This window comes from Emydura macquarii, unplaced genomic scaffold (assembly GCF_026122565.2).
Source record: "Emydura macquarii macquarii isolate MOO-44397 ecotype Brisbane River unplaced genomic scaffold, CSIRO-AGI_Emac_v2 contig_18, whole genome shotgun sequence".
Classification (NCBI taxonomy): Eukaryota; Metazoa; Chordata; order Testudines; family Chelidae; genus Emydura; species Emydura macquarii.
Genome location: NW_027130155.1, coordinates 3,145,708 through 3,172,477, shown reverse-complemented (window position 1 = coordinate 3,172,477; position 26,770 = coordinate 3,145,708). Strand labels below are relative to the sequence as shown.

Here is a 26,770-nt window from a genome sequence, read left to right as displayed (position 1 = left end):
CAAAATAAGTACTTCCAAGGCTATATGGACACATGAGATCCTTATTCGCAGATTGACTGTAACTTCTTAACAGTAATGCCTTATTCAATTATGTCAGCTATGTACATGGACCCTGAAGAGGCCACTGTAAAGATACCTAAGTAACTTACTTTGGGTGAGGCAGACTGAAAGGAGATCAGTGCCAGAAAGGAAATGGTCAAGGCACACCTTTTCCATTCTGCATCTTGACCTTCCCCCCAGTGCAAGGCATCTGGGAAGCAATGATCAATATGGGAAATTAGTAGGGAGGGAAAAATAAGTAGGACATTAGAAAAATGCTCCCCTTTCTGTAAATTAGTAGTCTGAGCCTATTTTGGGACCACTGACCTGAGCACCTTCCCAGCAAAGGCTGTTTCTAACCAGAGGAATGAGGTCAAGCCGTTAGTGTTTTATTAAATGTATTGATGGATGGTCAGATTGTGACAGCATCACAGATTTCCTCTGTGGTGATTAATGCCCTTTGTCCCACCGGCCACCACAGAACATGTTGAATGGACTCTGATCCCTTATGGAATGAATCTATCTGTGGCTGAATATACTTTGGTGATGCCACAGTTCATCTACTTAGCTATGGGGGCTTAGGAGACCTTCAGGTCCAACCATTTAGAGTGGAAGGAAACTAATAAAGATGATGTTTCCCTCACAAGATCAGTTCTGCTAAGATACATTTTAATTACTCTTTTTGCATCCAGCATGTTCTATGCTTTATCTTCTGGTCACTGAGACTTTGGGAGAAACCAAGGAAGAATTACTCCTTATTCAATAGGGAAGGAATAGTTAAACTTAGTTGTGAATTATTCTGGAGTATGACCCTGGATATACAGTAAGTCCTCACGGAAGACACAGTAAGTTCAGTGTCTTTCAAGAGCAGAGATGTGATTGTGACCAGGGAGCATGTCTTTATGGAAAGAAAATAAAAGGAACTGGATAAGATCGTTTCACAAGGATGACACTTGTAGCACTGTGGTCAGGTCCCAGATTCAAAAAACCAGATGTGCTGCCGTCTGGCTCAGGTGATCTCTCACAACACTGAAAGAGTCTGTGTTTGACACATTTTAACAATGCAACATGAGGTATGATCGTGGGAGGACTTAGGCCCAAATCTAGGCCATTTAGCAGAAATCCAGAAGGCCTGGACTGACTGGTTTTGGGGCTGATCCATCCTGATGCCAGTAGGAGTTTTGTCCAAATTCTTATATAGGCCAAGAGGGTGGAAGACTTGCACAAAGATAAGAGAGTCTTTGGTGGAGTATTTCATCTTATTTAAGGCTTTCCATTCACTACCCAAACTGGGTGGTTCAGTAATCTGGACAGAGATACAGAAATGGGTCACAAGACAGGAGATCCTGCCTGCTGGAACATGGAATGCATCCTGCCTGTGCAACAACTCTGCTACATCTCAGATCCACAGCTGCCTTAGCAAATTAAGGGTGATTGGAATGCCTGTGGCTTTCTCCTTTTAAAACTTCTGAATCACTCTTCCTAGTTCTGGAAGAAGGATAGAGCGGAGATAAGTTGATTTAGTCATTTGTGTGCCAGAGAGTCTTTTCCCAGTGAATCTGGTTCCCTGGTGAAGAACACCCTCACCTTTGTGTCCTGGCTGAATGTGAATAGGTCTCTTTGCAGGTGGTCTCGCTCCCTGGACATCAGCTTGGTTCAGGGACCATTCTGTGCTATCTATCTGCTGATAACTTAGCTTATTCACTTTTGTGATGTGGCCCATTTATGAGGACCACACCAGATCACCGAGTCTCTAGCACAGGATGTGGTTGCCAGTGAAGTCTTCAGAACACTGAAGAAGCTTTGAATGGGTGTCTTCTATCTTGCTGCCTACAGAGTCTTTAGGAAGAAATCCTTTTCTGCAGGAATTACCACACCCTCTACCAAGGATGCCCACACTGCATCAGCCTTATGGCAGATGAAGAGGGAATCTTTGAATTCTAGGACCTTGCAGAATTTCAGGGCTTGCTAATTAAGTTTTATCCTTTAGTGGGACTTTCCCATTCCTGTCTAATGACTGCTTTAAAGGAAGAATAAAGGGGAATGACCAACTTCATTTTCATTTTGCCCACTGCTCCCCCAAAATCAGCTTTTAAAAGGTAGGGCCTGGATTCTGTTCCTTCCAAGAATGCAGGGATGCAGGGCAAAGATGGCTCAAGGCCATAGTCTTGCCCTTGCCAGGAGCCTGGCTAAGCCTCTTCTAATTTAAAAATGGCTGCAGTGGCTCTGTAGCATGCCATTCCACAGCCAAGAATAACCAGAATGCAGACGCACTCTAGCCATGCCTCGTGCCACAGACATGCTCCCAACATACTTCCTGTGTCAAGAACTGAAAAGGAAATGGATGTAGAGAATGCTGGCAGCTCTGCACTCTCTGAGAAAACCCCTTACTCCGGGAGTGGCCGTTTCTGCTGGGTGAACAGCCCTTTTATATTACTGGAACGGCATGGAGGGGCCTGCAGTGGGTAAGACAGGAGCACTGAACTGCTGCTTTGCACTGCTAAAATCAGAGAACCTGGAGCAAGGGTGCAGGGGGCAAGGCCAAGCCCCGGAGCCTCATGGAGGTGTTGGAATGGAGTATTTGCAGAAAGATAAGTGCAGCTCAGATGTTTCAAACTGGGTGAGAGGTCAGGATCAGGAACAAATATGTCTCATACACCAATGCCACAAAATTACAGGCTTTCTAGAACCGTTCAGATGCTCCTGTATATCGACCATTTGGCACACCGAGCTGGGTCTGCATTTCATTTACACAGGTTTTAACCCAAAGTAACTCCATTGAGTCCACTGGATTCACCCCAATGTATCAGATACCAAACTCAGGCCCAATGGATCTAAAATAGTTTTGTTCTGAGTAACTTCAAGAATCAAACCAGACTGCATGTGAACATTTATATTTTAATCTAGGAATATAAAAATAACCAAGATTCCAGCCCCACCCAGCCTTTTCCCAGTATAATCCAGTCTTTTAATTTTGTAGAGTTAATTTTAAAGAACAATGTCAAGGTTCTTAGATCTAAAATTTTACCTACTTTTCCCATTTGCAAAGTCCATGTTTTTGTTTATATACATTGTCTCCAAAACAAATGCTTCCTGCTTTTTTTCCCTTGAAAAAAAAATAAATACACAATGCCAGCCCCTTGCTCTCATGAGTAAACTCACAGTTACGCCCAGAGCTTGAAAATGAGTGAGGAAAAAACAATTTTGGCAAGGATGTGGATTCTATCTTCAAGCTTCTAAAGGACACTTTTAAAAAGAACTGCTAATAAACTAACTTTTTTAATTATGAAAAGAAACTTGACCGGTGTTCTTTAAGCAAATCTGGGGACAATATTGTGAACCATTTGCATAATCTGGGGAAAGGAAACTTTTCTTTGGTTTCACTTGTCGGGGTACAGGAAGAAGTTTAAAAATGCAAGTGATAGTTTTATTGCATATCACTTTGATAAGCATAGCAGTCATTTTACATCCTCTTGGGCTTGATCTGCAGTCCTTATTCATGTGAGTTAAATGGAACTACTAATCACATGAGGATTGCAGGACTGAGCTTAATAACACAGTTTTAAAGTTCCTGCACTAAAAGCCACATGGGAAGCATCTTACCAGAGGTATTTTCTTTTCGTTTGGTGTCTTTAATCGTTTCACCTTCCGATGAAGGCAACCCCACCAGAAGGAATTTGTCAACTGGCATAGAAGCAGGACGTGCTTGCAAACTCCTGGTTGTACGCCTTATAATTCCTTCCTTGTCTTTCACGTCTGTTGACTCAGAGGTACAGTCTTTAATTTCTGTAGCTTCCTGAAAGCCCATTTTGCTCTTCTTTCTGCCTTTTGCTGGAGCACTGGCCGTGCGTCGGAGAATTCGATCACCAATTGATCGTTTCCGCACATAATGCCCATTGTTTTCAGCAGAATTGTGTTTGGGGTTCTTGTTAAACAACCCTCTGAGTCCTATCAACTGCCTGTTCTGAAAACAAGAAAACAACCACCGTCTTTAAATTCAGCCTGTTACGTAGCGCTGTGTTTTAAACTGCTGTTGTATACATACTTGTGAATCATGAATGCAACATCAAAGCAAAAGCAAAGCAAAAATTCACACCAATCAATTCACATATATTCAGACCAGGAAACAATCAGCATAGGTCACCATGAATTCATGCATGTACGACTTCCCCCTCATTAGGAAGGCAGCCTGCCATAATTACTGTGGAGCTTTACTAGAAGTTTCCTAATCAGAGCTGACAAGACTGTAAGAAATGCTCTGTAGTGACAGGCTACCCATTAATGTGGAGTTTTATGACATGGACCTCATCAAAGCAACATTAAAATATTTCAGAATCTTAATGAAGAACGAAGTGATATGGTAGTTATAGTACATCATGCGACTGGAAACTGTTAAAAAAAACCTGTGCCCAGCAAGTGCAAAGTGCATGCTAATGAAGACTACCTTAGTTGCTCCTAGAAAGTGCAATATAGTATAACTGGGATTGAGGATTAAAGGACTCCACTGAAAGGGAAACAAATGCAAACATATTTGGCTAACATTTTCAAGGCTGTGATACAAGCAAACAAGATAGATAGTTGGTGTAAGTAATTTTCTATAATAAATCATTTAAAATGGATTATTAGTCTTACACCAATCTCCTTCAGATAGACACATCAGATATCCTCAGTTATACGGAGTATGGAAAGTAAATCCAGGTTTTAAATATATCTTCTACAAAAAACTATATGATCCATCATTAAAGTAAGCACTTGACGGATGGATAAAATTATACAGAAGGGCTGAAATCTCAAGGGGTGTTTTTTAAATCCTCTCCTAGTGTTATCATTCACCCCAGTTATACTAAGAAGTTACTCGGAAATTTACTTTTTTCTTCACTATGTCCTCTCTGAAGAGTGTGTGAGCCAAATAGCAATCCCTGTCTTTTCAGTGACATGGGATTTCACTTGTATTCACTTGTGCATGTGGATATCTACAGACCCTGGGAGCTCCTATACATTTTCTTCAGTCCTTTTAATTTTCTTTTAAGATGGATTTAGTGTTGGTGAAAGATGACATATGGATCATTTTTGTGACTGAAGATCTCTGTGTTTCCACAGAACAGATACAGCCCAGGCAGTGTCAAGGCAAGTTCCTCTGCAATGGCCTCCACCCTTTATTGAAGGGACCACTTCCAGAGGTGAGAGCAAGTAATTCAATCCCATGTACATGCTGAGACCATGGTGCCAATTGTGGGATGAACACCTGTACACATGAATCTGGACTGAAATCGCCAAGTCATTTAATGTAGAGTAGAATGTTCATGAAATAGTCACAACATTCAGTCACTATTGATCTGGATTGTGTTAAAACTGGTGTCCTAGACCTTGTCTAAACTCGCCTTCTCCCCTCAAATGTTCCCACTGATGCTAATGCTGGTGCAGATCTGCTGGTTAGAGCAACTGTAGGAGCTCTAGTGCAGACAACATGATGGTGGTGTTGGTTTCGCCATCTGGTTGTTTAGATCTGCTCTGAGCAGAGCGAAAAACTCTGAGCTACCTGATTCCTCTTTACACACTCCTTAAAAAAATAAATCAAAATATAGTCACTGAAATGAAGGTCCTTTTTGTCTTTGGCACTCTGCTCTATTTTGGTTATCTTCTCTATGCCTCACTTCTGGTAATCTTTTTAACCTGCCATTTATAGTAACTTGAAAACCTCCTGTAAACTATTGAACAGAGGCAGCTAAGGCTGAAATAATAAGTAATACACTGAGCTTCTGCTTTCATTTTAAAACTTGAAGAAGTTTTAAAATTTTTCATCTTTTGAAACGTTGCAGAAAAGCAACAACACTTTACACGCTAAGACTTAAATGGTTGAGAAGTAAAATTGGAGTTTAAAAATATCTTATTAAATACCCAGAAGTAATGGTGTGAATACAGCTCTTGACAATTACTTACTGCACTGAGATGAGAAATGAATATTAGGTGACAATAATAAGAGCATTCACAGTTATTCATGTTATGATTGTGTTAATGATATTACTTTGAGGTTAAAGTGATCTTCTGCAAGGGTCAGGAAGAAAATTGTACATTACAGGCCTTATTCTCCATCACCCTGTACTTTGTGCAGTCATTTACATATGGGTTAAGGGAGTGAAATTGCACTGGTGTAAATGATGACATAACGTGCAGAGTAGTGGAGAATCAGGCTCTGTCTTTTGTTGTTGCTGTTTTGTATACTTCGCTTTTCTCTGAAGTGTTAGGTTGCCTCTGAAGCCAGAAGCAAGGCACTAGATTTAATAGACCACTGGAGTGATCCAAGATGAAAAACGTCATGTTCCAAAATGGTAGGAATCAGTCAGAGCCCACGTTAGTTCTATGAGGTTATGCTAATGCATCTTAACCCACTGTTGTCTGCAGTATGAAACTGAAACATTTGTAAAGTATTTATGGTCCCATATATACCTACCTTTCCATAGATTTCATTGATTGTTATATGAACAAATATGGAGGCTTCTGTCAATCCCTCTAAATACACATGACGATAGCCTAGTAAAATGAGAAAACAATGTAACAAAGAATCAGCAGTATGTATTTTATGTACAGTTAGCAAAGGCTGTCCATAGAAAGTCTTTTGCAACTATATATTACATATACAGTAACTCTAAGCAATTATGTTTAATAATATGGTCCTCTTCCATAACATCTTCTATCTGAGCATCTTAAAGGGCTTCACAAACATTGGGTTTAGCTCTACAACCCCCTAGTGAGGTAAAGAAGTATTTGTCTCCATTGTACAGGTGAGGTGACACACACACAGGCTGAGACTTTCAAGCCCATGGAACTGGGCATCTAAATCCCAGAGGTAGCTTTGAGGATTCCCCCCATGAGATATTAAACAACTTGCCTAAGGTCACACAGAGAGTCTGTGGAAGAGCTGGGCATAGAACCCACGTGTTCTGACTCTCAGTTCTATGCTTTAACTACAAAATTATCCTTCTTCCTATTTTCAACTAAATATCCAAGTCAAGTCAATGAGTAGAACTAACCAGGCACAAGACTGCTGAAGGCCACAGTTCTTTGTCCAACGAAATCTCGACCAATAGGATCATGGTCCCAAACAAGAAACCGAACCAAAGCTATTTCAGGCATGTGGATGCTAAAAGTGAGAGTTTCCTCCCAAACAGGGTTAAATCCTATGGGACAAACAAAATAGAAAGTCAGAAAAGTACAGCAGCAGCTGATGTTGATGTCATTATCTGTGAAACACAACAAGAGGTAAGGGAAACAGCCATTCAAATAGACCTGATACACAAGTGAATGTACATTATTTCCCATGAAAAGTAAGATCTAGAATACCTGATAGTTATCTGTAGACAAATAAATGAAGAAGCTGCAACATAGCTATTTCCATTCCCTAACTGGGAGCTTTGCTTTGTGGCTGCTACCTGGCAGTTGAGCTATATGTTCTGACAGGTTAATGATCCCCGAGAGTTAATAATGAGTTGGTTAGTAATTAACTGGATTTTATTATAAGACAACAGAAATAATATAGAATTTTAACTATTTATACACATTTAAACAAACAGTTAACTACAATACACAAGCTAATATGATGGAATGCTAAACAGACAGTTAACTGCAAGACACAGACTGATTTTAAAGAGACAACAGACAGTTAACTGCGAGTCACAGACTGATACGAAGGAATGTTACAGGCAGCTAGCTGAAGAACACGGGCTGATAATTAACTCCTTACCACCCAGACGAGAAAGGGACACAGCATAATAAATGCAAAAACTCGAACTCAGCCGGCTAACAAACGATTTGCGCTCGGGGAGGGGGACATGGGAGCGGGAGAGTCCGGACCAGGTGATCAGGCTGGTAGTTCGGGAAGGCTCTCTGCCAGGGGCTTGGACAAGACCCCTTTTATAGGCTTCGTGCCAGCACCAGATTAGCCGGGGGATACTTGCAATAGGTTTTGTTTCCTGCTTGCTGTTAAGTTTCGTTTCCCAGGGTCAGTTAAATTTTGTTTCCCATATATGACGTGGGAGCCGAAGGCACAGCTGATCGCATAGGCATACCCTAATAAGGTCAGGCCGTGGATTGACTGTTAGCACCGAATGGGTGGGAGCGGGCGAGGGGTGGTCATGGCAGAATTGGTGCAGCGACACTACATATGTGTTAAGCCCAGGGAATGGAGTCAGGAGAATAGCCACTAATGCAGTCTGTGTCAATTACAATGCAAAATGCAGCACTATGATATGCTTGTGCAGCTGTTTGAGAGATCCATATGCAGAAAAATGAGTGGTATCTCTCTGGCAGCTTTTACAAACAACAGAAAGGGTCTGGACTGGGCATCTGGCAGAGAGTCTGCCTGTGGCAGCATGGTAGGGCAGACTGCTCTGTGACTAGTGTGACAGGTCAAGCACACATGGGCCAAGATGTTCACGAACTATCTCTGCATGTCTCCAGGGATCATTGTCATCCATGAGAATTGACAGCCACATCTCCCAGGCTGTTTCATTCTGTTGTTAGCCTTATGTCCCATGGGGGCTGATGTGGCAGAGAGGCTGTCTGTGGCATAGTTTGTTTTTGTTTTGTTTCTCATTACTTGTATAACCCATGCATGCGTGTATGATAGGTACTAGGAACTTCTACATAAAGGAGACATAAGCAGAGTCAAGGAAAAGGGGAGATATTATGAGAAAGGCATTGTCCCTTCTCAATCTCTCCATTATCTATCTTATTTTTCCCACTCCAGCAATTTTTGCCTAGAAAACAGAATTTTAAAGCTGAAGATCCAAAGTTATATCATTCATCAAAAGACAATCACTTGGTTTCATGTGCTATCAAGCTTTGTAGTTATTTCTAACACTAATGTGAAAAAAATTAATACAGTATCTGACTGATATAGCTGGCTGCAGACACAGAATTTTTCTTGACCATTTTGTTTGTCTTGGCACTGGTGTTGGGTGTCCTCTTACCTACTGGCAGCTTTTGTCATGCTGCTGTTTGCATGATTCTACTGTGAGAAGTTCAATTATTACTCACTCCTCCTCTCTTCCCAGGACTCTTGTTAAGAATTGAAGGTTCAGCCCTGTTTTCTTCTCTTGTCTCTAGCTAGGGGATTCCAGCCCATTCTCCAGCTTCACTGTACAGGGACTGTGGCTTGAATACGTCATACCATGCTCTTTCTGACTAAATTAACTGACTAATTAAAGACCAGATCCTGCCATCCCTTACACATGCTGGATTATAACTTACCCTACAAATTGCGCCATTGTAATCACTATGGGTATCTTCACCAGTCAGAGACTGTATTGTGTTTTAATATCAGAGTTAATGTTCAATGGGACTCGCAGCATAGCAAGGTTTTACTACAGCATTACTTAACATGAGGTGAGGATGACAAAATCTGTCCCTAAGAGTATAATTCAATAATCAATTGGGAGGGAATCACACATGGATGTAGCAGAAAAGACTAAAACATTCAGGGCCTGACTCCCATGCCTGCCCTGTTGCCTCTATGTAGCTTTGGTGGGGTAAAAGGGCCATAAAGGGGGAGAAAACAGCCTCAGGAAATATCCTTTACATAAAGGGGCTCCCTGGCAAGAGCAGAGCTGGCAGAATAGCTCTGTGCTAGCCTCCTCCTATCCTTAGGTGCATGGCAGGAACAATTCAACAATAATTTAATACAGTCAATACTATCAAAAGCTGCAGACCCGGCCAAAAAATCAGCAAAGAAATTTCACCGTTATCTATCACTAGAAGGTAATTCCCAAACTCATCAGGGACATACTAAAATGGAGAAAGACCGGAATATCATACAAGGAGATTTGGACAACCTTGAAAATTGGAGTTATAGAAATGGGATGAAATTTAATAATGCAAGGTCATGCACTTAGAGACCAGCAACAAAAATTTTCGCTACAAACTGGGGATTTATCAGTTGGAAATGACAGAGGAGGAGAGAGACCTGAGTATATTGATTGACCACAGGATGACTATGAGCCACCAATGTGATGTGGCCATGAAAAATGCTAACGTGGTTGTAGGATGCATCAGGCAACATATTTTCAGTAGAGACAGGGAAGTGTTATTATCATTGTACAAGGCACTAGGGAGACCTCATCTGGAATATTGCACGCAATTCTGGTCTCCCATATTTAAGAAAGATGAATTCAAACTGAAATAGATGCAGAGAGAGGCTACTGGGAGGATCAGAGGAATGGAGAATCTGCCTTAGAAGAGGAAACTTAAGGAGCTTGACTAGTTTAGCCTAACAAAATGAAGGCTATGGGGAGATATGATTGCGCTCTATGAATACATCAAAGGAACAAACACCAGGGAGGGAGAGGAGTTATTTAAATTAAGGGCTAATGTTGGACAAACGGATATAAACTGGCTTTCAACAAGTTTAGGTTTGAAATTAGACAAAGATTTCTAACCATCAAAAGAGTGAAGTAACTGAGTCCCACAATGCAATTGTTATTGAAGTGTGGAAAAGTTCTGAGTCTAACCAGTCCCTAACATGGTTTGGCTGGCCGATATGAATATGGCAAACCATACCTGGAAAACTGTATTACTTAGCAGCCTGGATTACAATATAGTTTGACGCCATTCACATTGGTTGACCAAACCATATTAGCATGTGTAAGCACGGATACTCAACTTTGCTGTCAAATGGACTTTTTTTACTCTTTTAAGAAGTTTGGGTTAAACACAGTGTCAGCAAAAGCAGCTTCTAACACTCTTTTGTCCAAACCATATCAGCAATGGCCAGCTGAGGCTGATTTTGTTAGAACTGATGTTAAGAAAACACCATTTCTTAAAATGATTAAAAACCCCGTGTAGGTGGGGTTTAAACTAAATAAGAAAAAAGTCCATGCAATCCCTGCAGGGTCTACTAGGTCAGCAATTGTCACCCCACCATTCCACCGCTCTCCTCTGCATTGGTTTGGTAATGTCTTTTTGATTATTTGACATTTGGTCACACTTCATATTGAGTACATTTTAATGGATTAATAAATGATTAATAGATGTTATAAGCATATTATAGACATGAGGAATATGTTTTATAGATGGTTCAAAATACAACAATAAAAGCTTTTATAGATAGTGAGATGCCCTACTTTTGAACAACTTTTTGACCTGTTTATTAACTGTTTATAAACTATTGATACATATTTTTTTAATATAAAGTGTGACCAAAAATACTACACTCATCACTCTTTGTGTCTCTGGTGCATTATTCTGTGTACCTTTAGTCATTCATAATTATTCAATAATTTACTATAGAAAAGAGGAAGTAGGTTACATTGTCTTACCATTGTCATCAACCACTCTGGTCTGGTCTTTACAGCAATCTACAGGTAACCCAATAATTTCCACCTCAACAAAAGGATCTATTATCTATTTAAATAAAAGCAAACAACAATTTAAAAGCAACTCATTGTTATATATAAAGGATAATTTTCTATTAAACTCTCAACATAAATATACATTTGAATGCTAAAACCACTGCTTAGTGTGATTTTCTCAGCAGTGTGATTATGGGAAATGCCACAGTAAACACCAGGATGATGTAGGTTTCATCACTGCTGCTTTATGACACTGGGACATATGACATTAGGTAGGATAAACTTTCAGAGCAGTGCTACAGCTGAAGAAAGAGTAATCAGCAGAATATGTAGAGTTCAGGGATTGTGGGGAAAAATCCAGATCTAATGTGCAAATCCTGAACATCTGAAAATTACTTTCATACTCTAATTTAGAAGAAAAACTCTCTTTAGCACAAACGTGCCATGGCACTCCCAGGCCTATCTATGACAGTGAGAGTGGAAAAAAATATTTAGTATCACTCAAAACTACTTTACCTCTCCTCTGTCTCCTAACACTGAATCTGGAGGTTTAGGTAGTTGCTGCCCACTGATGACTTTGAGAATAAGCTGCTTTTTAGGGTTGGCAGGAAGGGGATCACCAGAATAAGGGCTGAATGTACCTAAAGGTTTGCAGAGAGTGAGAAAAAATAAAACCCTTAATGTTAGAAATCCTATAGAGGAGGAGGAAAAAAGAGAACTTCTACCATCCCGAATGGATAGAATAAATATCATCATATAGTCACATAACATTTTTGTGGCCAAAATTCAGCTGTGTAAGCAGTGAATGAGGCTGATGTGTGAGAGTATTTAGGTACTGACAGTTCTACTTCCTTCCAAACTTTACTCAACTCGGTTCACAAGAGTTCTATTGACTTCAAGGAAATAAGGACTCCTCCTGGGAGTCAGGGTTTGCTGGACTGGGCCTCCTGCCTATAACTTCATTTCTAAGAGTGACATTCGCCCTGATGCAGAGGGCTCATTCAAGGCCCTCTAACTACATAGGCTCAGCCCCATTTTACAAGAACGATCCTACCAGTTCCAGTGTTAATCTGGCTCAAAGAAATAATGTGATTTTAAAATGGTGTGCAAGACCAAAACGAAAATCCCTCAGAACTGCATGAGCACAAAAATCACTGACTTCGTCTCTAGAAATTCAAGGACTCCCATTGATTTCTGTGATAGTCAGATCAGGCCCACTTCACCTCCCAAGTTGCTCACACTGTTCTACACTTTGTAGGAGGGACCCAGCATATCACAAGACTGGGTGCTAATAATTTACCTAGATTAACTCTCAGGGATCATATTAGGATATGTTCAGAAAGCTGGCAGTCATTTTTTGAAGATAGAAAATATTGCAAATTTGCCTTTCATCAATCATTTAAAAAGCTAGATGCAAACTAAGTTAATTATTTTATAAATGTGTCATAAGGCTCTTACACAAGGTCTTCTTTTAATTCCATGTTTTAGTCTAGAGATTTAGCTCTAAATGCAAAATAATGGAACTCTGACCGCAAAGCCATTTTCTAAGATAATCGATATTATGGTAATAAATGTGTAGTGTGGCGTTACCTTTGCACATCTGCTGAGGTTTGAGGACATATCCGCAGTTGCCATTCATCCTGAATTTTGCTTGATTTACCTGCATCATGCGCCCATCAGATTGGTAGTTTAGTGCCACTGTTGAATTAGATTTAAGAATCATTGATAAGTGTAACTATAACTTGCAGTTAACATAAAACCCACGAGCAAACATTACATAAATAAAACACCTACCCAGCTGGCAACCAGCATTCCAGTATGGTATGGGGTTGAAATTGCTGGAGTCAATCCGATATGCAGATGGATAGATTCTGGTGAGCTGTTTCTGGTTGTAAAGCATAAACTGCTCAGACTTCTGCTGCACTACCTGGTGGGCCCTTGTTTCACTGAATGATAACACATTTCCCATAGTCCCTATACATTTATAGTTTAAAAAAAAAAAGAAAAAAAAAGAACAACAACTGTGAGACAAATTGCTAAATTCACAGCTCAGTTACACTGGTGTAAATCTAGAGTAATTTGGACTGACATCAGTGGAGTTAGTTCAGATTCACACAGATAGATTATCATCATTTCATATGCATGTTTTACTCTTACAGCTGGAGATCAAGTGGAAAAGATATATAGTATAGCTGCTAATTCCCATTAGGCAATATTCCTAAACTGTATTGACTTTAATAAGGCTGTTGTATAATGAACAAACCCTTTCTATACCTATGACCAGGTTTTCCCTCATCCTACCTCTATATACCCATGTCATCCTTCAGCTACCTCCTGACAGCCTTCAAACCCCCTCAGGCTTTGACAATCCTCTTCCACACACCCCATCACTCCATAAATCACTGTATGGACCAGAAAAGCTGGGTGAAGTTCAATCTTCCAAGCAAGGACCAAAGAAGAAGTTAGGGAATTCAGGCTCTGCCATGTCTTGCTAGAACTGGAGTCAGACAAGAACATGGATGTGGAATCAGGAATGGAACTTTGGCTGGCAGGCTGGATTTTTGTATAAAGATTGTGGAGCCCCTGGAAGGATAGACATAATTTGACCACATAGGCTACATAGACCTAAGAATAGCACTGCCTTGTTTTTGTACTCTTTCTTTAACCTTGCCCTACCTCACCTCCAAGTGTGTTGCACTAGGTCTTTCCTCTTCAAGGATTTGGGCAAGGGCTGGAATGAGAGGGAATGGACCAAGACACCAACCTCCCTTTGCAGGCCTGTCCCTTACTTGGCCTCCAGGTTTCCAGACTTTTGTAAAAAATGAGGCAGGAGCACATGCTAATTGAAAATGCATCATATCCTGGAAAGCCCCAGCCAGAACTTTGCTGAGAAGCTTCAGGGGACTCAGACAATAGCAGCATGGCTAAAACCTAGCTGAAACCTTGTATCCAGGGGGACAGAATGATCAGCTCAGCCCCACAGAAGGTCATCTCCTTCCACTGTGGATCTGGGATGCTCTTCCCTGTGGATCCACCAGATCCATGGGAGAGGAACTCCTACGCAATCCACAGAACTCTAAATTCATTCCACTAGAGGAAATGTTTGCATGAAAGCTTGGGTTCTCCAAGGAAGGGTCATTTGGGCCCTAAAACATTACCTTGAATCTCACCTTTCCCTAAGTCACTAGACATTGTCTGGCATTCTTTTATATAGATTGTCCTATGGCTGAAATGCTTTTGAATGTAGGTTCATAATTCTCTGCAGAGCATTTTTTTAAAAGCAGAAGAAACAACCCTTGCACTTGAATTTGTTTTTTGATCTTCCATATAAAGAGACAGATACTCTAATTAAACAGTGCCCCTGAGTGGTATCTGTCACTTTCAGATATAGAAAGCTGCTCAGTGGCACTATTTGTCTTTGCTTGTATTACTATTCTGGGAGTGCTGAAAAAGGAAGTAAAAATTTCTACAGAAATTAAGAAATGTTTGCAGCTAATATAAAAGCATTTATATTCCTTTAAAAGAGAGAACGGTTACTGACCTTCGTAAGTGTTGTATTTCGAGATGTTACCCATGTCCATTCCATATTAGGTGCATGTGTGCACCACATGCACTGGTGCCAGAAATTCTTCCCCTACTGATATCTGTAGGGCTGATTCTACCATATTCTGGGGTTGCACGCTTATGCGCTGCTATATAGGGCACTGCCGACTCCTCTCCCTCTCAGTTCCTTTTTGCCGGAACTCCAACTGAGGGGAATGCGAGTGGATTGTGGAATAGACATGAGCAACACATCTTGAAGAACAACAGTTACGAAGGTCAGTAACCTTCTTCTTCGAGTGCTTGCTCATGTCCATTCTACATTAGGTGACTCATCAGCAGTATCTCTGGAGGTGAGCAGGAGTTCATGGACGTGTTGTTTGCAACACCGCCCTTCCAAAGCCCACATCGTCTCGGGACTGCTGAGTAACGGAGTAATGAGTTGTGAAGGTATGAACCGAGGACCAAGTCTTGTATCGGGACTTAGGCCAGGAAGGCCTCTGATGACATCTGGGCACTCGTAGAGTGGGTCATCAGTGAAGCTGGAGGCATAACCCTCGCCTGCTCGTAGCAGGCTTGGATGCAGGCGGTGATCCAGGACCTTATTCTCTGGGATGACAGTGGCAGCCCTTTCATCTGTTCAGCAACTGCAATGAAGAGTTGCATGGATTTGTGGAAAGGCTTAGTCCTGTCATGTAGAACAACAGAGCTCTCCTGACATCAAAAGTATAGAGACGCCTTTCCTCGTTCAAGTGGGGCTTCAGGAAGAAGACTGGTAGAAAAATAGCTTGGTTGATGTGGAATTGTAATATCACCTTTGGTAGGAATGCTGGATGAGGGCATAACTGAACCTTGTCCTTGTAAAACACCGTGTAAGGGGATTCAGAGGTCAGGGCCTTGATCTCTGAGACTCGCTTCGCCGAAGAAATTGCCACCAAGAATGCAACTTTCCAGGATAGGTGCATAAGAGAGCAGGATGCCAAGGACTAAAAGGGGGGCCTAGTGAGCCTGGATAGGACCAGGTTGAGGTCCCATTGAGGAATTGGATCCTGTGCTGGTGGAAAGAGCCTCTCCAGGCCTTTGAGAAATCTGTATGGCATCTTATGCGAAAAGACCGTTCTGCCCTGTATAGAGGGGAGAAAAGCTGATATGGCTGCTAGGCGTACCTTAATTGATGACAAGGCCAACCCTTGTTTTGGTTTAGGTGGAGGTAATCCAAAATGGCTTGGATGGGTGATTTGGTTGGGGAGATAGTCCAATGATATGCCCAGCAGGTGAAGTGTTTCCACTTGGCTAGGTATGCCGCTTCAGTGAAGGTTTTCTGCTTCCCAGCAGGACCTGCTGGACCTGTGAGGAGCAGGCCCGTTCTTCTAGGCTTAGCCTCGGAGCATCCACACCGTCAGGTGCAGGAAGCCTAGGTTCGGGTGAAGCAGTCAGATATGGTCCTATGAAATGAAGTCCGAAAGGGTTGGGAGTGTCCAAAGGAAGGCCACTGACAGATCTAGCAGTCCCCTAAACCAGCGCTGGCATGGAGCTGTTCCCTGGGGATGTCACAGAGATGCCGATGCCACTTGCCTCTCCCTGCTGTGCTGAAAATGTCGATGCTTTGGTGCTGGGGGGAGGTGTCAGGAGCCTGGGTACCGCGTCTCTAGTAATCAGCTTATTTTTAGGCTTTCTGTATGGGCTTGGTGACCAGTGGTGGGATTCCAGGGATCTGTGTCGGGAATTCAGGGACCAGTGATGTTCCAGAGACCGGTGCCGTCGTTCTAAGAACCAGCACCATAAGTCCAGAGACTGGTGATGAGAGCCCAACCTCCCACGGTGCGGCTCCAGGGACCAGTGACCGCTAGCTGGGTGGAGACCGATGCCTCGAAGTCAGGGATTGTTGCGGGGGTCTCATTGCAGGCTTGCCTCTGGATGGTCCCGTGGTCATTAATGCTGACATCTCATCCCAGTGTGGAGGCCTCCCATCCTGAGGTATCGGGAGCATGGGGATTGCCAAGAGGTCCTTTCCTGCTTGGAATGCCTCCGGGGTAGTCAGCACTGTAAGTTGCTGGGGCCCCTTGCCACTCCCAGGAGTCAGTGGTCTGTCCAGAGTAGGGCTCCAAACCCAGATGGGCGAGGACACCACAAGGTCCGGTGGGGACAGGCAGCCTGACATGGGTCTTGCCTAATCTCTCACCCCTTTCTTATCCTTCTTTAGTGTCGGTGAGCACCCCCCTTCAGTATGCATCTTCTTTGGTCTTTTCTTCAGTGCCAGAGATGTTGACCATTGCTGGAAGGAAGTCAGTACTGGGGGTTGCTCTGCACCAAAGTCGATGTATTCAGCACTGAATCTGATCGGCTCGGTTCTGATGCCGGTCTAAGTGCCAACTCCATCAGGAGCGCTTTCAGTCTGGTGTCCCGATCTTTCTTGGTGCGAGGTCTGAACTGTTTACAGATTCTACACCTTTCTTGCACATGAGCCTCTCCCAAATACTTCAGGCAGCTCTAGTGTGTGTCATTAACTGGCACAGGCTTCTTACACGAAGCGCATGGTTTAAAGCCCAGAGACTGGGGCATGCCCTGTCCCTAGGCCGCACTTGTTAACCTACACTATCTCTAAATGCACTAATACTTAATAACAAGTAACTGAACTATTTACATTATGAAACTGTGAGAAAAACCACTAGAGTTGGAAGAGCGTGCAGTAGCAAGAGAACATTCCAGCACTGTCCCAGGCAATGAGAGGGAGGGGAGCCGGCAGCACCTATATATCGGTGCATAAGCACATGACCCCAGAGGTGCTATAGCCAGCTGTATGGATACCAGTAGGGGAACAATTTCCAGCACTAGTGCATGTGGCGCGCACACACAGCTAATGTGGAATGGACATGAGCAAACACTTGAAGAAGAACAAGTATTCATTTTCAGTACTTAGGAACTGAGAAGCTGATCTAAAAAACTAGGCCTATGATCCATCAAATCCAGTGTCCTGTCTCTGACCGTGCCCAGTACCAGATACTTCAGAAGAAGGTGCCAAAAGGCTGTAGTGGTGATTGTGGAATAATCTGTTCATAAGACAAGTTTCTTCCAAGCCCTCTTAGTTCGTTGTTGTCTTGTACTCTGAATCATGAAGGTTTAGTTTCCCTATAAAAATGTTTAGCCTACTGTTGAAACTGTGAATGTTCTTACTCATATGAACATCTAATCCTTGTAAAAATGCTACTAAATTCTTGGCCTCAATGACATATTGTGGCAATGAGATCCTTTAGTTTATTAGGTAGTGCATGAAGAAGTATTTTCTTTAATCAGTTTTCACATATTATCTTTTAGTTTCATCAAATGTACCCTAGTCCTTGTGTTATGTGAAAGGGTAAATTGCAGCAACCAGTCTACCACCTCTACATCAATCTTATTCATCTCCTTTTATTCATCTTCTCTCTAAAGAGACCTAATCTTTTCAATCTTTTTTTAATGCAGAAATCTTTCCTATGAGCATTTCTGTCACGCTCCTCTGTACCCCTCTATTTCGTCTCTCTCTTTTCTGGGATATGGTGACCAGAACTAAGCACAGTATTCTAGGTGAAGATGCACAACATGAGAAACTCTTAAGGGGCCTAATTTTCAGAAGATGCTGAGCATTCAAGTTCTGAAAATTGGACCCAAAATTCACCCAGAATGACTAGTCACTTTTGGATTTCTTGGCCTGAGCTTCCCTACAATGCCTTTATCCTAAATTGCTGCAATTACTCACTAGTTGTCCAGCATTCCCATATATCCCCGCACAAGGGTCCTGTTTCTGATATACACATAGAATTTCATGTTTGTTTTTACATCTTTGGCTATTTGCTCTTCAAATTCCATCTCAGCCCTGTCAATTTCCATTTTACCTTGTCTAGTGAAACAACAATAAACTCTTTGGAGCAAGGACCATGTGTACATATATATAGCACCTAGCAAAATGGAGTCCTGATCCCAACTGGCCTCTGGGCTCTACCATAATATTAATATTAAATAATAGTAGTATACTGTTATGATAAAAGCTAAGACAAATCTCATAATATAGTGAAACCATGAAAGGTCTTCCTGGAAGAGTCTGCATTCCCAGAATCATGCAGGGGGAACATTACTAAATTATGAAACTCACAAGGAAACTGGAGAAAAATGGGAAGGCACATTTCCTTGGGGAAGAAAAGGAAGCTGTTATGCTACCTTTCTCCACAGATAAAGATAGGTGACAAGAACTGATGAGATACTTGGTCAACTTTTAAAATTTTTCTGCAAATAGAGGAAACTTAAGACCCCAGGCATGTATCCAATCAAAATATATAATTAAGTGAAACAACACTTATATAAGTAAAATCTACATCCACAGTCTTACCATCATCTACTATATCTTGGGCTGCCACAGAGTTTGTGTACACCACTAAATCAGAAAGATCACGGCACAACTTCATGGTTTTTCTCCGACGGCCCAACCTGTTGAGTAGTAGTATATATTAAAAATAAAGTGGATTTTTATTTTAATTATTAAAAAAATATTTAAATCTCTTCTCTGTAATTCTGTCCTTTCCACAGCTCACCAAAAAATTCATTCAGAGTTGGGCACTGTTACATCTATTGATGCTATACTAACTATAGCTATTTCCTAACTGAAAGACAAGTTTAAATAACAGGCTTGCTAAACAGGATTTTGGGCAATCTCTAAGATTATAGTTCATTCTAAACCCCTATTTCTCTCTCTCTCACACACACACACTCACTCTCTCTCTATATATATATAATGGAAATTGTTTAAAGCATGGATCTATCTTGTTATACAAACAAAAAAAAAGTTGGCAACCAGCTTTGGAGAAAACATCACCAAAAGGGACATGTTAAATGCAATTAATGCATACCTGAAAATAAATTGATTCCATTCTCAGCAGTAATGGGCTTGGAGAAGCTGTGATGTGCTTTTATTCAGTCCATTTTCATGCAAAATTGAGTGGCTTTTTTTCACTAACAAAGTATTGCTGCAGGATTTCTATTCACTTTAAGAGTAATTACTATTTGTGTTCCACTGAAACACCATGTAACAGAGTGTTGGGATTTTATAGTTACCACAAATATATTTCAACAATGCAGGTGACACAATAGACTTGCCCTTGAGAACATACTTAGGTCACTGAGGTGGCATAAAACACAATATGGATATTTAATGTCTCTAATTTTCAATGAAGTGAAAAACTGTGGTGATTTCTGACCTGTACAACTGCCCAGTTTCCTTTCCAGAAGAATTTTGCTGACTTTCTTCATCATCAGAGGTGCTATGAGATTTGGACCTTGATTTGACAGCTTTCTGTGGGGGAAATCAATGAATCCATCTGCCTTGTGAATCCACAACACTTTATTGACAATAAACTGGAGTTTAAGATGCCCCTGGGGTGCACAAGGTGACCTGATTGATATTTTATATACCTCATTTCTATAATTTAAAAAAAAAAAAAACAGATCTGGTTTTGAATTAATTTGATTCAAAATATGCAATGGCCATTGCCTTACAGTCTCAGTGTATTAAAGAACATGGGGCTACCTTCTCGATGGCACCTCTGCAGATACAGGATAAGAGATGGCCAAGATGGGTACTGTGGGTCAGCTCTTGTGCCCTGATGTTTACTCTTACAAAATCCAAGGACTTCACACCCCACAGGCTCTCCATGGATTAAACAGCAGGGTGGCAATCTACAACATGGTTTATAGGCATTATCCTTGTGAATCCCACCTCACCCTTGGACGCACTATCACCTTACACCCCTCCTTTACTTGGACTATACCTTTTGGTACAAACAACCTGCATGTGTGGTTTTGCAAAGGTTGATGAGAGGACATTATGACTGCAATGCAAAGAGCTCTTTAATTTCCCCTCTCAGTATTAAAAGTGGCTATTGTATAATTGAGAAGTCCTCCTTTCTCTCACACATTAATGTGACTACCTTTCAACTGAGCTTCATAGACTTTATTTCTTTCAATATAGTCTAAGAATAATGGCCATAACTGAGTTTATCCTGCTATCCTCAGTGCTGAAAAAAAAAGATGAACCCTTTTGGAGATTATGTATGTTATCTAGTCTTAAATCTGGGGTCCTGGGACTCCTGGATTCCACTCCCAGCTCTGCCAATGACTCACGAAGTGAACCTGACATAGTTACTTAAGCCTGATTTCCAAAGTTCCGATTTTTCAAAGCATTTACATTCAGTACACTTAAATAAGTCTCCTGATTTTCACAGGGGCTATGCACACACAATTTCCATTTAGGCCATTTATTTAGGAGCCTAAGTTTACATTAAGGTAGCTAATTTTGGGTACTAATATTTGAAAATACTGGCCTCAATTGCTCTGTGCCTCAGTTTACCCTCTTTTACAGTGGATACACTTAAAGTTACCCAACACACTCTTCTGTTGTGAGAATTCATTCATGTTTGCTTGGACTTTTGAGATTCTCAGTTGGAGGTCTCTGTACATGTGAAGAATATTTCTACTATATATTGTCCTAAGCATCCTTTTGGATGCTAGCTTGGAAAATGACAATGATCTAAGGTTAAGTTACTGTAAGTGTCTCTTGATCTGTCTGCAATAGTTATTAACAAATAATAGTACTCTGCCTTATTTATTTCAGCATAGATATGAAATAAATGGGGCATCCAACTGACTATATCCAATTAGAATAATTAGCTGAAGCAATTAAATTATTTAAATGTTTTTCACTCCTCTGTGTAGCCAGTAATGTCTGTTTTTTAGCAACTGATTTCTTTATCTGGCATGCCAGTGCAGAGCATTTATTCTTTTATGGCACATGGGATTCCAATGTGTAATGTCCATTAGCGTGTACGTTACTTGCAGAAATCACCTGTGTATTGAATGGATAGAATTTCTTATTGCTCACCTTTTTGTTCCCTGAAAAACGAAGACTGTGAACATGTGTACTTAAAGACACACACACACACACACCCCACAAAAACCCTAATTGTATTAAACCAGTGCAATTTTATAATCTAATTACAAATAGGGAGCTTGATTCTCTTCTCCATTATATCACTTCCACACTAGTGTAACTTCACTGATTTCATCTGAATTAAACCAGCACAATTAAATGGAGTTATGCTGACATAAAACTGGTATACTAGATTGGAGAATGAGACCATGCAACTCTACAAAAATTCAGATATTAACTGAAATGCAATTAAAAGTTATGAAAAATTACATTTTTACACAACACAGGTTTAGGGCCTGATTCTGCCATGGCCCTTGAGTAATACCTTATTAAAACAAGTAATAAGTCAATAGGACAATCACATAGTAGATACTACTTATTGTGAGCAGGGTGGTAGAACTAAAAAAGATACAACTCCCATGTTTACTGTGCGTACTGCTGGCACGTCACTGTTGTCTAAAGACAATATATTCGTGGAACCTGTTTTAACTGGTCCATCCTAACTCACGAAAGCCTTTGGCATTCTTGACAAAAACGGTAAGCGTATTTCTACACTGCAGCTGGGAGCAAGCCTCCCAGCTCGGGTAGACAGACACGTGCTATCTCTGCTTGAGCTAACATGCTAAAAATAGCAGTGTTGGCAATGCGGCATCGGCTAGCCACCCAAGTTTGGACCCAAGGGGTCAGACGGACTTATATTCAGGCAGCTATCCCATGGCACCACCTGTGCCACAACAGTTACACTGCTAGTTTTAGCACACTCGCTCTCCTTAAGCTAGTGCATCTCTCTCTATCTGGGCTGGGACACATGCTCCCAGACGCTGTGTAGACATACCATAACATACAACACAGAAGCTCATTCTGTGAATCATGGCTACAAAATCTCCTTTGGTCTTCCCCAACTACGCATCACATTTTGCATTTCTTCAGTGGACAGCTGTAGAATCTCATGTCTCTCTATGTTCAGAACTCATTAAACTCGTTCCTTAACAAGTTTAATTAGAAAACATCAACACATAATACTATTTGGCCCAGGCCTGAGGTCCTACTGAGTCCAAACTCCCATGAGAAGTAATGTGAGCATTATCTGAGTAAGGATCTTAAGAATGGGCCCATTGTCGGGATTATCACTAAGATTTCCATACTATTACTAGCATCAAATAGCTTTATTTTAGGCGGTACAGTCTTTTCATTTAGGAAAAGTGCTTACTGCCATGGAATGATCTATGTAAGAAATAAGTCAGGCTCCTATTTGACATCTTCCGTAAATCCTTTATCACCAGGATTCCTCTAAATATTGTACAATAAAGCCAATGGTTTTGCTCACATGGGGCTAGACTCTTAACGGGCCTCTGCAGAAATGAGAGGGTGCAAGGAGCTGTCCCTCCTCATTCAGCGCTACCACACAAAGAGCAAGCACAGCTGCAATCCCTGAACTTGAGAGAGGCTAGAGACTGCTCCCTCTAGCTATCCTGCCCACAGTGGGTGGGAAGGAAAGAAATGATGGACTGGTATATTTTCCCCCTGTACTCTTTTGATACAGTGCAGCACAACACTGTCCCGTCATCTTCTGAACTAAAAGCTGAAGGAAGATTGATGTAGCTAGGAAATCATTAATAGGAAGCTGAGATATTCAACATTTGGTCCACATGAAGCTATGTTCACCTAGCATTGGAAGCTATGTTGTCTGGTGGGCAAGTCAGGTAAAGAACACATGTTTTAACCTGGAACAAATCATCCTGTTGTCTTGCCAATTAAGCAGGAATGCCCTTGAATCCTTAACAAATAAAGTGCCCAGATACCACAGCAAATACCTGTATGTACAAATTTTGGAAAATATAGGCCATTGTGACTTGCCCTCTGTCAACCAGGAAGTGTATAGCAGTGCCATTAACAGAACACACATCTACTCCCTGTGCTTGTACCACACTCAGTATGATGTACATCTTGCCTCTCCTCCGTGAAGTTCACCCCCACAACACTTCTTTCCATTAAGGCTATTAATGCAGAAATGCTATTATCTGTTTGCTATAATATAATAGTAATTCTGTGCCACCACATGATGATTCCCTCTCCCAGTCACCCAGTATTATATGTGTTTACATTGTTGCCTATTGTTTATCTTCTCATATTAATAATTGTCACCCTCCTCTTCTGACCAGCACCAAGCACACTGTATGTACTCAACAAGTAACAAACAAGCGTAGTAATAACTCCTGATTCTCAGTCCTGTGCTCTCACCACAACAGTCCTTTCTCCCCCACCTGATAATACAATCTCTCTTCCTTCAGAACCTATATTTATTAACTCTTAGACAAACAACAGGTATTAAAGACGGCAGTTCCACCTACCTTGTGTTTCCCAAAGTTGCCCATTAATGAGCGGCTATGGGATTTCTTCCCACTTTCCTTTGTGTTTTGGTTCTGTCCAAAGAAAAGTGCACAATGAACATATTTTTCAAGCCACCTCAGGAAGCGTTGTTTTGCTTTTTTTAAGTTTGCTACAATCTTAAAAAAGGTGGATTTTTCAAACAAATATGCATTCTTGTATGTGACACTGGGCAGCTATTATGATAATTACACAGGAGAATAAGAGTGAAAGTGAAGCTGTTGAAATCTAAACACAATGTACTTAGCTTTGGATGTAGATTTAAATCTGCATCTGTAATACAGGGTTTTTCTACTACTTTGTACTGTTAATGACTTGGCAACCACTGGTGGTAGGGGAAAATATACAAGTAGTAACTCAACAGCATTTTAAACCTAACTGAAGACCAGAAAACAAGAACAGAAGGAGATGTTCTTTCCTGTAAGTGCGTTTTGATGATAGGAAATCAGCAACACCATTTTTATTCAGGCTAGCTGATGAACACTCATTTTACAGACTGAATGTGACAGAGGCTACATTAATGATTAAAATAGACGAGATTTCAAATTTCTCTCTGTTTTTCTTTTAACAGGCAAAAATATGCTTCTCTCCTCCACCTAATGCCATTTTCCTAACTATTGCTACCACTTCATCATCAATTGCTTGCTATGAATAGATGAAGAATCACATGGCGGCCACTCAAGAATTAGTGGATTCAGAAGTACATCATACAAGTAGATGCTCCCAGTACAGGAGGTACTGCATGGTTTACAACAGGAGCAGGCCATTAATGGAGAGCAAGCTTGGTCTTTCATTTTATGCATTTCCAGATCAGTTGATCTGCCACTGGCAGTACTCCAGAGGACTAAATTACACCTGTTCCCAAATAAACCATGCAAGTCAAGAGTAATTCTGTTCTCATACGTAAATAAATCAGGAGTCACTAAACTGAAATCAATGAATTACAAATATGCAGTGGGCTTGATTCTTCTCTCTGTCTCAGCAGCGTGTGTCACATATACACTTGTGCAAAGTGAGTGAAGAGTAGGTGTAAAATCTTACCACTAGTGAAAGTGCATAATTCTAATAAGGTATCATTTTGCAGCCTCTGTGCATGCACTTTGTACAGGTGTACATGAAGACATAAGCTGCAAGGCAAAGGAGAAATAGGTCCTCTAAATGAGATTAAAATCAGTCCCAACAGAATTACCCATAGTTTACATAAGTGTAGCTGTGATCAGAACTTGCCCATGGCTTCCTAAACCACAAAGAATTAGCAACTCCACAGTTATCAGTAAATTCTGAGGATTCTGAATGGTTATGCAATTCATTACATAGTTAATAATTACTCAGGCTAAGTACTATTGTGGACTATATCATTTCTCAAGCAGCCTCTGAAACAATTATTACACAGTAAGCAGACATCACATATGTTACATTATCTAGAGGCTAATGCTTTTTGTAGATCCCAGTAATGGAGGTATTTGCAAGCAATAGGTACATGTTTTAATGAGGTAACAGCAGGGTTTTGGGTTCCCTTTAGGAAAATGAACAGATGAATCAGCAAGATGACTCAGGAGTTCAATTGGAATCATAAGGAAAGGAATCCAGATGGATCAACAAAAAAAATTATCCTGCAGCATTTGAAAGTGTAGATAAAAGAGGCATTAAAAGCTGGAAAAACCAGACAGATGCAGAGTTTGTTAGGAAACCTGAGTTTCACTTGCACATAAATATCCCCTTGGACATCAATTTGATGATCACTGGTAGTATCCAGATTAGTTGTTGGAAAAACACATCCCTTCATCTGTCTGAAAAGCTGAAGAGAAATCTAAAGGTATTGAAAAATAGTCCCCCAACATTTCACAATGTGAATACAAGTAGTTCTGGCTAATCAATATGCAGTTGGGATGCATTTTTAATTAATACAATGTTAGGGGCATTAGATGTTTTTCGTGGCTCCAGGAAAGGTTGCTAATTGTATGCATCATTTTCATATATTTATTTCTAGCTTAAGTTGCAAGGCATATGTAGAAGAAACTCTTAGCAGAGTTATTTAGATAACGTGTCATAACTGCAAAGTCAAAACCAGTAGTAGACCTAGTGTGAAAAGTCTTAGAGCTTCTGCTGATCTCTTCAATACTCATTCTCATTGCTATCTGTAGATTCCATTTCCTAGCAGAAGACATTACACTTATTGCCAGGTAATGGAGATATTTGTGAAAATACACACATTATTTATGAGCTTTCTTTCCATTTTTGTTTAAATTTGCCATTCTTGGAATTAAGGAACTAGTAGGATTGGCTAGATCCAGAGAGTGCTCCCAAGACAGCTTGGCCAATGCACTTCAGTTCTGCTGTCCAACACATAGGAAGGTATGAAATGCCACAGTGGAACAGGTCTGTGATCCATCTAGTCCAGTATATGGTTTCCAGCAGTGGCCAGTACCAGATATTTCAGAAGAAGGTATAAAATTCCTATGATAGAAAACTGTGCACATGCTTTTCTAACCCCGGCAGTTAA

At 40.9% G+C, this 26,770-nt stretch overlaps 1 protein-coding gene across 1 annotated transcript in view; it reads right to left on the bottom strand.

Moving 5' to 3' along the window:
- PLCH1 (phospholipase C eta 1) overlaps positions 1 to 26,770 on the bottom strand; it is a 154,070-nt gene that overhangs the window by 4,630 nt on the left and 122,670 nt on the right. Inside the window, exons 13-23 of the mRNA XM_067537397.1 lie at positions 24,231 to 24,302; positions 20,153 to 20,247; positions 19,288 to 19,385; positions 13,179 to 13,358; positions 12,975 to 13,082; positions 11,901 to 12,025; positions 11,352 to 11,436; positions 7,071 to 7,217; positions 6,491 to 6,570; positions 4,484 to 4,543; positions 3,643 to 4,003 (exon numbers count right to left, since the gene is read on the bottom strand). Coding sequence (XP_067393498.1) covers positions 3,643 to 4,003; positions 4,484 to 4,543; positions 6,491 to 6,570; positions 7,071 to 7,217; positions 11,352 to 11,436; positions 11,901 to 12,025; positions 12,975 to 13,082; positions 13,179 to 13,358; positions 19,288 to 19,385; positions 20,153 to 20,247; positions 24,231 to 24,302 — 1,411 coding nt within the window. The remainder of the gene's footprint in view (positions 1 to 3,642; positions 4,004 to 4,483; positions 4,544 to 6,490; positions 6,571 to 7,070; positions 7,218 to 11,351; positions 11,437 to 11,900; positions 12,026 to 12,974; positions 13,083 to 13,178; positions 13,359 to 19,287; positions 19,386 to 20,152; positions 20,248 to 24,230; positions 24,303 to 26,770) is intronic.